Source organism: Cynocephalus volans, chromosome 4, assembly GCF_027409185.1.
Source record: "Cynocephalus volans isolate mCynVol1 chromosome 4, mCynVol1.pri, whole genome shotgun sequence".
In the NCBI taxonomy this organism is placed as follows: Eukaryota; Metazoa; Chordata; class Mammalia; order Dermoptera; family Cynocephalidae; genus Cynocephalus; species Cynocephalus volans.
The window spans coordinates 20,294,916-20,308,083 of NC_084463.1; the positions used below are offsets into that span (position 1 = coordinate 20,294,916).

At 37.7% G+C, this 13,168-nt stretch overlaps 1 protein-coding gene across 1 annotated transcript; it reads left to right on the forward strand.

Moving 5' to 3' along the window:
• Positions 1-3,665: 3,665 nt before the first annotated feature.
• Positions 3,666-4,604, forward strand: LOC134377113 (olfactory receptor 10D3). Its single transcript, XM_063095730.1, has one exon. The coding sequence runs from the start codon at positions 3,666-3,668 to the stop codon at positions 4,602-4,604; it is 939 nt and encodes a 312-aa protein (XP_062951800.1).
• Positions 4,605-13,168: the final 8,564 nt, after the last annotated feature.

The window sequence follows — 13,168 nt, forward strand, 5'->3', positions numbered from 1 at the left end:
GAAGCAGGGACTCTCTTGAGCATTTTTTTGTGAGATCATTCTAGTGGTGATGAATTTCCTCAGTTTTTGCTTATCTAGAAAAATCTTTATTTCTCCTTCATTTCTGAAGGATAGCTTTGCTGGTTATACTATTCTTGGCTGACAGTTTTTTCTCTCACACTCTTAATATATCATCCCATTCTCTCCTCACTTGTCAGGTCTCTGCTGAGAAGTCTACTCTTAGTCTATGGGAATTTCCATATTTGTTACTTGATTCTTTTCTCTTGCTGCTTTTAGAATTTTCTCTTTGTCTTTGACTTTTGATTACAATGTGCCTTATAGAGAACCTTCTTGGGTTTAATCTATTTGAGGATCTTTGAGCTTCCTAAAATTGAATGTCCATATCTCTTTCAAGATTTGGGAAGTTTTCAGCTATTATTTTATTAAGTAGGTTTTCAAAGATTTTTTTTTTTTTGTCTTTTCCTTCTTGGATGCCCATAATTCAAGTATTTGTTCCTTAATAATGTCCCATAAGTTTTGTAGGTTTTCTTCATTCCTTTTTATTTATTTATTTTTTTCTTTTTCATGTTTTCCATGCCAGTGGGTTCACAATGTTGTAGCCACTCATGTGAGCACATTGGGCTGATGGAAGAGCCTCATGGCTGGGGAAGTGCAGAGGGTAATGTACATTTGCTTTATTCTGGATGGTGCAGCACTATAGACTCCATGCAGTTTCTTTAGCTACAATTCATGTTCACTATGTCTGTGAGTTCCTCAGTAACCTAGGCTGTGGAGATTTGTAGTGGCTGGGCATCTCTGGGTGAGGTCCCTATGGAACAAAAAAGCTATGTTGTTTTGATCGTTTTTTATGGCTGTCGTGTTACATGAAAGATAATTGCCAGACTTTGAACATCTCAAGGGGCAAGACTCTGACTCCCATCACAAAAGAGTAAGTCCAGGTTTAGGCAACTTGTCTTGGTTATGGTTGAATAGGTTCTTAATTAATATTTGTAGAATAATACCTTAATATAATTCAGGGAGAATCATGTAGAAAACTGATCCTAGTTCAGGGAAGTAAATTTTTCCAACTGACTAAACTGTTTAGGATTCTGGTAATAAAAACTATATTTTCAAATCAAAATATGAAAACAAAAAATACTCTGAAAAGTCAAAAACTGTCTTAGTCCTGTCAGGATGCCATAACAAAATACCAGAGACTAGTTGGCAGAAACAAAAGAAATTTATTTTCTCACAGTTCTAGAGACTGTAAAGTCCAAAATCAATGTTCCATCAGGGTTAGGTATCTGGAGCTTGCAGATGGCTGCCTTCTCTCTGTGCCCTCACAGGAGTAGAGAGCAGGAGAGAAAGAGATCTGGTGTCTTTTCTTCTTTTATGAGGACACCAGTTCTATTAGATCACCTCTTTAAAGGCCCAAGCTCCAGTATAATTACTTGGGGTGGGGAGGGAGTCAGAGTTTCAACATGTGAATTTGAAATGGACACAATTCAGTCTAAGCAAAAACTAAGGAGACACTGAGATTAAAGTATTTGAAACTGGATACTTTTGAAAGCCTGAGAAACATGATTGTTATTTCTCATTCCAATAAAATACACTGAAACTAAAAGAACGGTTTCTACATATGTCTTAATATTGGGCTGTAGCCTTTACCTTTTCTCTTACTTTCCTAGGTCAATCATAAAAGTACAAAGTATAAATAGTGTTCCATCTTCTTCATATAACAGTAAAGCCACAAGGGGAAACATCAGCATATTCTGTTTGAACTAGATCATTTACTCACTTCTAATTGCTCCCTTTGCTTAACAACCTCCTTGAATAAGACTCATTCAGGAATGGAGTCCCAAGGGCTCCGAGGACATATAAATTGCTACATATGTAGCTGTCAGTGTCTTTGAAGACATCTTTGCAGAAGATATAGGCACATTTAGCTTTATATTCTTTAGTCTGAGTTTATTTGAGTTTATTTGGCTAAGGTAAAAAAAGCTTTCCAGACGATAGGCAGAGATCCCTGACCTTGGCTTGTGGTGTGATGTCAAAGGAAAATTGGGGCTAAAGATCCTAGAGAAACAAATGGAAAAAGGATCAAATTTCTTCTCTGTAAGTCACATAAGTGTCATCTTCCTTTCTTGTTTTTACTCCTCTTTTTTGCCTCTCATATCCAGTGGAAAGGTGAATTTGGAGTTTTTGGCTTACAAATGTTCTTGGAATTTAGCATGAACAGGAATGTGGGGCTATTGGGCACAAGAATAGGACATTGTTTGCTTGGTTTTTCTTTCAACCCATTATGCTAACCTACCAGTTCACAATCCCCATTCTTATTATTTCCCTTTATAACCAGGAAGTTAGACTTGATTCAAAGTGATTAAAATAATAAAAACTGTAGATGAGTCTACACCTAGATACATTTAGTTTGATTCTTTCTGTGATATGTGACAGTCAGGACTTATTTGGAGCCAGTATAAATTACTGTAGCTCTTGTCTTGGGACCGGTCACCTTTTAGAGCACAGTACAGAGCTTTCCCAGGGCACAAGTGACGTGGAGGAAGAAGACAGAGGAATTCTATATGTCAGCAGAATGAGGCAAAAGAGGATCAAGTAGTAATCCACCTGCTTTACAAGGTTGTGTAGAGAGATTACTATCTGTCAGTATCACATAAGTTCTTGTACAAGACAAGACAACTGAATGATATCCAAGTTTCATCATTCATTGAATCATTTTATTCTTTCGTCAAACATTTATTGAAAATCTGTGCCAGGCCCTGTTTTCTACACCAAGAATAAACACTAAAAAGTATTTACTCTCCTAGATTTTATATTTTAGTGTGTATGTGGTAGCTAGGGAGACAGGCTAGTTTTCCATTACTTATTAAGGAGAAGCAAGAAAATTTTCAGAGCCTGGCAATGTCAAGAGGAAAATCATTGATTACACTGGAGCAAAATTTCACAAGGTCATGAAGTCAGTAATGCCACAGTCTATCTCAGATGTGGTACAGTGGAAAGACTGATGTCTTAAAAAAAAATAGATCCTAAGTTCTGCCGTTTACTAGCTACCTTAATTTAGGAGAGTTGCTTAGCCTTTGTATGGCTCAATTGTTTTCTATGGATCTACCTCAAAGTTTACTATGAGGCTTAAATGAACTGAGATCACGTTGTGTCTGCATTTAGAGCCCTAAAGCAGTGATCCTTCAACATTTGTGGCTCGGTTAAAAGACATAGGGATAAAATATGTTGTCAGTAATTGTGGTTTACAAATATAGTGATTCTCCAAGGATATGAAAAAGCCTTTGAATGATTCTGTGGCTTGTTATCCCTCTACCCTGGGGGAGGAGAAATATACGTTTGTGTGTGTCTTCTTTTCTTTGAAAATCCAGGCTCTAAGTTGTTCTTTTGTTTTGTTTTGTTTAGATATTGTTTTAATGAGGGACATCTGCATTTGGAATTGGTTCAACAAAAATATTTGGTAGAGAAACTACTAAGTTGGCTATGACAGCTACGTTCCAATAATGCCCTATAATTGGGATCACAAGCTGTCTTTCCATAACTTAGAACCAAAACACAGTTATTTAAATTATAAATTTTCTTTCTCCAATATGTTCACTCTGTTGACAGCAAGCCAGGGCATTCTTCCATGTCCTCTGCTTTCTCTTCCTCCCCCAGGACTGGCTCCCATGGCGGCAAAGAACTGCTCGGTGGTGACTGAGTTCATCCTTCTGGGAATCCCACACACAAAGGGGCTGGAGATTATACTTTTTGTCTTATTCTTGCCCTTCTATGCCTGCACCCTACTGGGAAATTTATCTATCCTTGTGGTTGTTATTTCTTCTACTCGCCTTCACACACCCATGTATTTCTTCCTGGGGAACTTGTCTGTGTTTGACATGGGTTTCTCCTCTGTTACCTGTCCCAAAATGCTGCTTTACCTTATGGGACTGAGCCGACTCATCTCCTACAGAGACTGTGTCTCCCAGCTCTTCTTCTTCCATTTCTTTGGGAGCATTGAGTGCTTCTTGTACACTGTGATGGCCTATGACCGCTTCACGGCCATCTGCTACCCTCTGCAGTACACAGTCATCATGAACCCTAGAATCTGTGTGGCCCTGGCTGTAGGCACATGGCTGTTAGGGTGTGTCCATTCCAGTGTCTTGACTTCCCTCACCTTCACCTTGCCATATTGTGGTCCCAATGAAGTGGATCACTTCTTCTGTGATATCCCAGCACTCTTGCCCTTGGCCTGTGCTGATACATCCTTAACCCAGATGGTGAGCTTCACCAATGTTGGCCTAGTATCTCTTGTCTGCTTTCTCCTAATCCTTGTATCCTACATGCGGATCACAGTTTCCATCTTGAGTATTCGTACAACTGAGGGCCGTCTCCATGCCTTCTCCACCTGCAGTGCCCACCTCATTGCCATCCTCTGTGCCTATGGGCCTATCATCACTGTCTACCTGCAGCCCACGCCCAATCCCATGCTCGGAACTGTGGTTCAGATTCTGATGAATCTGGTAGGACCAATGCTGAACCCTTTGATCTACACCTTGAGGAACAAAGAAGTAAAAACAGCTCTAAAAAAAATATTGCACAGGACAAACCACATATCTGAGAGTTAGCAAGAGCAGATGGATGGGGCCATGACCCTGGAATTCTTTCTGCCCCAACACGTGAAATTTCATTGATTCCTCACATGTGATGACAACCTTGAATTTTTAGCACATGTTGAATAGTGTGGACCACTATATCCTAATCTATCTTTTTGTGTACTTTATTTTCTTGTATTATCTTGTGTTCTGTCTCTCCATCCATCTTCAATATAACATAGTTTTGGTTGTTGTTATTTTGTTTTTCTTCTGCATCGAACTCCTGCCACTGGATGGAAGGTCTTTTCCATAACACCACTTGCTCTCTTTTCTTGCTTGATTCCCCTCCAAACTATGTGTAAGAAGATCCTATAGGGAAAGGCAATAAATAGAAGAAAAGAGATTTTAAATAGCTGATTGACAGAGTAATAGAAGCTTCTTTATTTTAATTTTTTTTTAAATTTTATTTTGTCGATATACATTGTGGCTGATTATTGCTCCCCATCACCAAAACCTCCCTCCCTTCTCCCTCCCCCCCTCCCCCCCAACAATGTCCTTTCTGTTTGCTTTTCGTATCAACTTCAAGTAATTGTGGTTGTTATATCTTCTCCCCCCCCCCCGGTTTTGTGTGTGTGTGTGTGTGTGTGTGTGTGTGTGTGTGTGTGTGTGTGTGTGTGAATTTATATATTAATTTTTAGCTCCCACCAATAAGTGAGAACATGTGGTATTTCTCTTTCTGTGCCTGACTTGTTTCACTTAATATAATTCTCTCAAGGTCCATCCATGTTGTTGCAAATGGCAGTATTTCATTCGTTTTTATAGCTGAGTAGTATTCCATTGTGTAGATGTACCACATTTTCCGTATCCACTCATCTGTTGATGGACATTTGGGCTGGTTCCAACTCTTGGCTATTGTAAAGAGTGCTGCGATGAACATTGGGGAACAGGTATACCTTCGACTTGATGATTTCCATTCCTCTGGGTATATTCCCAACAGTGGGATAGCTGGGTCGTATGGTAGATCTATCTGCAATTGTTTGAGGAACCTCCATACCATTTTCCATAGAGGCTGCACCATTTTGCAGTCCCACCAACAATGTATGAGAGTTCCTTTTTCTCTGCAACCTCACCAGCATTGATCATTCACAGCCTTTTGGATTTTAGCCATCCTAACTGGGGTTATTAACAGACTAAATGTTAGAGTCGACACAAGTTGTCTTTTTCCTTTCCAGCTGTCTGGAAAGGAAATAACTTAGAATTTGTCAGCAAGGATGCTCTCCCTGCATCCCTTGCTTGGACTCAAGTCTTAACTTCTCTCCCTAAAGGTTCTTCAGCAAATAGGGTTAACCGCAACTGACTAAGGAAAGTGAAAAGCTTTGCAAAAGATATCATAGACCTTGGTTTGTTTCCATATCATTACCAGCTGATAGTATGACTGTTAGCACGATAAAAATTTAGCAGTTTTATCAGGTCAGATTATTGGATTGGATCAAAGGTCCAATCATGACTTCCAAGCATGACTCAAGGAAGCCCAGGGCTCCAGTGAATTTATTTCAAGGCTTCTGCATTAAGTATAGTTAGTGAGAACTTCGCTTTTATCTATGTTATGTATTAGATTTCTGAGCAACATTTTACTAGATAAAGTTTGAAAGCCAGGACTATGTGACCTTCATGGTAACATCTAGGATTAAAAAACATAAGTATATTGTTTGTGGGGGTTTTTTGTTTTGTTTTGGGTTTTTTTGTTTTGTTTTTTTTGTTGTTGTTGTTGTTTTAACACATAATTTTAAAAGTGTTGATGCCTTTTATTCAATACCTGAACCTTAATCTTAACCCTCCAACGTTCTCTGCGGCTTGCTAGACTTCTTAAAGCTCCAAGATTCATTTCACTACCTGCCAAACAATTTTCCTTTTTTAATAAAAGACAACTGTAAAAGAAATATTTATTATTATACTTGGCCTCATGTGATCTCCTCATTTTTGGATATGTATCAAACATATATACTTTGGTTCACAAATGGCTTCACAGAAGATTTGTTGAATCTCTGATCATATCTCAGATGCCATAAAAGGCAGAGATATTTTGCATTTTGATTCTTGTTAATATTTTAAGACAAAATAAAATATTGTTTTAAAGAAATGTTAATCCACTATCACAAAATCTCCTTTGTTTCCATTACTGATTTAAATAAATCTGATTTTACTCACAGCTTGTATAACATATTAATTTTGATCCCGTTTTAAAGGGAGAAGCTTTTGTGATTTTAATTGTTTTAAAAGTTTCTTATTAGTGAATCATTAATTAGTAGGTTGCTAATAAACATCTATTCAACATATTTCTTTCAGTACACTCTAAAGCTGTGCTTCCTGTACAAATTTGTTTGAGATCATTCACAGCCACAACAGAAAAGCTCTTTTTAGTTCTTTGCTGCACTAGCTTGCTGAAGACAGACTGTAGAGTGGCATTCTGTGCTTTAGTCCCTCCTCTCTCCATATTTCTTAATTAGAAACAAAATTTTCTATGACCATGGAAACTTCATTCTTCCTTTCAGTTAAGTGGTTCATGTTAGATGATAATTAATTGGTTCTACAAAGAAGAGCCAGGTCTAGCAATTTCCCAAGGTTTCTCCCACACTCTTTCCCCAGCCACCCCCAAACAATCTGAAAATTCTTAAAGTTAGGACAATTTCAGGAATATTTGAATATTAACAAAGCAAAGCCATTCTACAATACATGCTTATTCAGTTCATTCAAGAATTTCTTCTCTGAACCCTCAGATTAGGAGACGCTGCGAAGCCTGAGGCCTGACAGTCTATGACAGAAGCCTTGAAGAGCCAGTGTTCCTTACAGAGCATTCAGACCCGTGAACTCACGAATATTCTTACTGTTATAGTAAAGCATGTAAGAGGAGCAAGAAATGTGCACATCTTGTCAAACTTGGAGTTTCTATAATGGTGTACTCTCAATCTTAATGGTTGGAGCACTTGTTTCAAAATATTTTTTATGCTTGAAATTCTGCCATTAAGCAATGGATTTCTTCCCAAACTTTACATTCTCTTTTTAAAGCAAATTCCCCTGGAAGTAACAGAAATGAGATAATATCTAGCTTCAGAAAAGGAGGTCTCCATTTATGGTTGGTGGAAGGATAAACTGGAAGGCAGGTGAGAGGGTACACAGATACATCTTTCTCTAGATTTCAATTTGAACAGAAGTCAGCACTGAGGTCCTGAAACCTCTTTTCCCACGGTCACCCTAGAGAAGTAATTCGGTTGATATTTACTAAATGCCTGTTTTGCAGCAGAAACTATTCTCATGCTAAATCTATAAAGATGAGTGACGTCCTTTCCCTGAAGAAGGAGTCTACTGTATGCTGATAGACATGACAGACTCATCTGTAATAAAATGTGAAAATAAAAACAGAACACACTTTTTGAGGGTTTACCATATGCTAGGTATTATTCTTAAGCACTTTACTTATATTACCTTACTTGATCCTCACCTAACTCCTGTGAAGTATTAATATTAGTTTTACCTCGTTTTATACATAAGAAAACTGAGACACAGCAAAGATAAGTAATTTTCCCATCTAGTAAGTCACACTGCTAGAGTTAGAAGCCTTCCAGGCTGACTCCAGTGTCCTTTCTTTTAATATTTTTGTTGCAACATCAGCACCATGAATACAGAGAAGCAATAAGAGCGTAGAGAAGTGACTGGTTATTTCTGCTTCCAGCTCTTTCGAAAGGCTTTTCAAGAAAGGTGACTTGTGAGCATGTGAAGGATGAATGGACTGGGAGGGTGAATAAACACAGACAGAGAGACTGGGAAAGTGCCTAGAATCAGAGAGAAGGGGACATCTTGTGAAAGTACAGATGTGTAATGTGCCCATTGCATTCATAGAAAACTATATTGGTAGAATGGAGGATAATTGAAGGTGGGTGCAGACATAAGGAGATAGAAAGTAGAAAAAGAGAAGGGGCTGGTAGAATAGAGACTAATCAAATTATTGGGTTTCAAATTGTGAAGTGTACTCTACATAGGAAGGCCATATGTCCAGGTTTGCTGGGAGAGTTTATGCACAATTTTTAATAGAACCCACACCCTGAAAATTGTTCTGATGGGTAAGGCAAATTATATGGACACCCTCCTACTCTATGAAGCTAAGGAGAACTTGGCAATGCAGACTCAATAAAAGGGTGGAGGCTGAGAGTGACCTAGGTCGGTGGAGAGCATTTGCCACTCTAGTCAGTGCCAAGCAGAGTGGAGGGCACATCATTAGCATAATAGAGTGTTCCCTGCTCTCTTATACTCACATGGTTAACGCACCCAATCTTTGCACCATCAGGTGTTTTTAGCTTCAGAACAACAGAAAAAGATAAGTCCCAAACACTAATATTTACAGCTAAGTACAACCCAAGGGACAAGAAGCCTAAACAAATGAACTGACAAACTTAAATATTCTGGTATCAATGTCAAGCTGGCCCTTACGTACAGAGGAGTAAAGGAAGTTGTAGCCAACTTATCCCAAGTATTGTCATCCTATTGGAAAATTACTTATATTGATAGAAAAATGCAACACCTATTTAAAATATCAAATTTGGTGATTTTCTAGCTCTGGTCTAGGAAATGCTGTGAATGTGTAATAAATTTTTTACCAATCAATGGGCAAAATAATTTTTTTAATTGTTGGCATTTCCTTTCCTTGGAATGAAGGCAGGTTTTCCCTGAAACTATCCCTCTTACCCTTTTTATGTGCTTATTTATGGTATATTAATTGTATTTTAATGTATTTATTTCTCAGAAGAAGAAATAGGTAGGTTCATATCTAGCCATAATTTAATATTACTATTCTTCTTTTTTTTTACTGATTAATAAAATCCAAAACCAGACAAAAACTGATTCTGCACAATTTGATTCAATTCACCAATTTTCCTTATAATTTGACTTCTTAGGTCTTACTGCAGAGAAGCTGTGGGCTGTCGATTGTGGCAGTTAGTATGACAATTATGATTCTCATTATAAATTAAACTTTCAGCATTCAGACTTCCCATGGGTAGCAGAGCATTTCTCTTTGTAGTTATAAATATTCTAGACTTATGAAAAATTAGTAAATTAGAATTCTGGCTTTATGCTTCAGCTTTGTGTGCTTGGTTATTGTGAAATCCACCTCTGAGAGATCAATTTACTCTCTGTGTGCAGAGAAGATTAAGTTTCCAAGACTACAGACTTGAGGGTAAGATGTCTAGACTGTGATGCATTCACTAAGGTCATTATCATGACTCTATGTCTTCTCTTGGAACAGCCTGCTGGGCTTTTCCTGGTGATGTACCAAACTATGTTGAGAAATTCTACACTATTATCCTGATCATACTGATGAAGAAAAACACCTAAGATGTTAAAGCTAAGGTATATGCCTAAGGAGATGGAATAATTTGGGTGAGTCAAACCCAAGTTCTCTGATTCTTTGTCCTGTTCATATCCCAGTACCCAGTGTTACTTAAAATATTCCGTTGAAGTGACTCTAAAGGCAGTGAAGAGAAAATGCTGTAGGATGGGATGAAGTTGGAGGTAGAGGGTGGGAACAGAGGAAGATGGAGGGAGGATAATTAACATGAAATTATCTACAGCAATCTTAGAAATTTTCTAAGGTTCTATTTTATTTTATTTTATTTATTTATTTATTTATTTTTAATTTTATTTTGTCGATATACATTGTGGCTGATTATTGCTCCCTATCACCAAAACCTCCCTCTCTTCTCCCTCCCTCCCTCCCCCCCAACAATGTCCTTTCTGTTTGCTTGTCGTATCAACTTCAAGTAATTGTGGTTGTTATATCTTCTTCCCCCCCCCCGGTTTGTGTGTGTGTGTGTGTGTGTGTGTGTGTGTGTGAATTTATATATTAATTTTTAGCTCCCACCAATAAGTGAGAACATGTGGTATTTCTCTTTCTGTGCCTGACTTGTTTCACTTAATATAATTCTCTCAAGGTCCATCCATGTTGTTGCAAATGGCAGTTTTTCATTCGTTTTTATAGCTGAGTAGTATTCCATTGTGTAGATGTACCACATTTTCCATATCCACTCATCTGATGATGGGCATTTGGGCTGGTTCCAACTCTTGGCTATTGTAAAGAGTGCTGCGATAAACATTGGGGAACAGGTATACCTTCGACTTGATGATTTCCATTCCTCTGGGTATATTCCCAACCCTGCAAGGCTATCCTTCCGAAATGAGGGGCAAATAGTAAGGTTCTATTTTATATTGAAGATTATTTGAAAATTTGAATCCATATTCTAGTCCATAATAAATCTGTCTTTAATATTTTAAAAGAATGTTCATTCTCAGAATTTTGAGTTACTTCAGATTTTAGAAATATTAACTCTATTCTGTTACTTCAACAACCACAGGCCCACCTTGGATTAATCGCTATCCACATAACAATTTGAAAAGCATGGCTCTACACCATGTTGTTTCCTCTTAATTTGGTCATTATAAAAGAAATTTGTTTTTATCACTCTGTCCTGGTCCATCTTTCTCTTTGAAAACCCTACCTGTTCCCTTAGTTTTCACCTAGTCTTCACAGCCTCCAGTCTGCAACATGGTCTTAAAAGTAATGGATGAAGGTTCCTTTCCTACAGTAACATTGTGCATTTGGAAGATTCAGTAACAGTGCCAGTGATGAATAGCTTGGTTCCATTTCTGATAGTAAGGTTTGTCTCTGCCCACCAAATTCCTGAAACTTTTAAAGAGTTGTAGAGCTGGACAGAAGTCATCCACAGGTTTACTATTTGTTTACTTGCTTGCTTGCTTGTTTACTTGTTGCTGTTCACTTCTGCTTTTTGGAGCTGGGGAGGCCCATGCCAGCTCCTGACTTCGAGAAGTGTGTCCAATTTCAGTTTGTTTTATATGAGACACTTATACTTAGCATGAGACATCCCATGGTGGCTACTGCCTGTTTTCAGACCTACAGCACAAGTGTCCTGGGCCACTAGGGTGCCTTGAATTTTTGTCACCTCCCTCCTTGAATATTGTAATAGTCTCTTTGTTATTCTCTGCAGGGCTTTCATTTATGTAAACTCAATTCTAAATTGTGAAATCCATGTTACAAGAGCATAGTCAATCTGGCCTGTCTGACTCAAAAAGCTTTACTGGCGTCTCATTACTATTTGTTATTGTCATAGACCAGGCAATCCACAATATATTCTCTGCTGACCTGTCCAGCCTTAGCTTTTATTGCTGTCTGTTTCTGAGTTTAACCAAACATGTATTCATTAATATATGCTCAATTTCTCACATTCTTTTCTATCTCTGTACTTTTATTTGCGCAATTCCCTTAACATGTGAGATTTACCACTTTGGTAATATTTCTATTTTAATTTGAAATTTTAGAAACAGTAAACTTTGAGTAAGAATAATCATGTGGGGGTAAAAAGTACTGTACTGTGAGAAAACAAATAAATATTAATAAATAATTTATTATTTATCTGAGGGGTCTTCCAAAGGATCATGGTAAGATTTGTACTATCTTTCAATTCTATTTTCCATGAACTTCTTCAAGTATCCTCATATATCATTTAATTATGAGTGCTGGAACAAATTATTTCTTCTACTCAGTAAGGGATGTTTAATCTATAAAGCAATTTATTTATTTATTTTAATCTGTTCAATAAAGGTATGAAGCAGATTATTTCTTGAGGCCTCTTAGAGCAAGATCTGTGGGTATGAATGCACAGCAATCTGTAATTTACTTTGAAGTCCACATTATATTTGTGATGTTCTTTTAATTGACTTTCGCTGATCCAGCCTTGGTAGGGTCATAGCAAAACCAATCACCTGATTGTTTATAACTCTGCAGAATAAGACCAAGAAAAAAGATATAAACCAGAGTCATCTCAGTCTGGTTCGGTGTTCTTATTTATTCTAGTCTTTATTGGGATTGCTATGGACATAGAATGAAATTTTTTATGTGAAGTATTTTAAGAATATACTAATTATCCTGATCTGAGCATCACATATTGCACAAAGGTATTGATATTCAACTCTGTACCCCACAGATATGTAAAATCAACTATGTTACAATAAAAAGAAAAAAGATATACTTTAGTTCATGACAACATTTTCTTTTAAGCTAATAATATACTTTATACAGGTGGTCTGTACCCTAGGTTGTCATGAACATCTTCCCAAAGCACCTTCAAAAAATAAACCTTCTCTGTATCGGAATCAGACTTTCAGTCTTATTTCTTCGTCAGTTTCACAGGTGCAGTCCGCGTGTTCTTTCTCTGTTCTTTTCTACAACTTCAGATATGGCTCCATCATTGTGGGCTTTGCTCTCTTTATTGACATAGCTGTGGGGTTTCTATTTTGTCATTTCTTGTATAGCATGAATCTCTTGGCTGTTTACTGGATGTGTTTTGTAATAAAACACAAATCCAGTCAAAGCACAGCCAAGAACAAGAACAGTTTTCATGTAAGTAGTTCAGGAGATGCCGTGGGAGGTACTGACGCTAGTCCCATTGCTGGTGAGCCACGTGCCTCACCCCGGGCAAGCAGTTGTCGGTCGGGTGTGACTGTGACTGCTCATCGTACAAATGGAACTC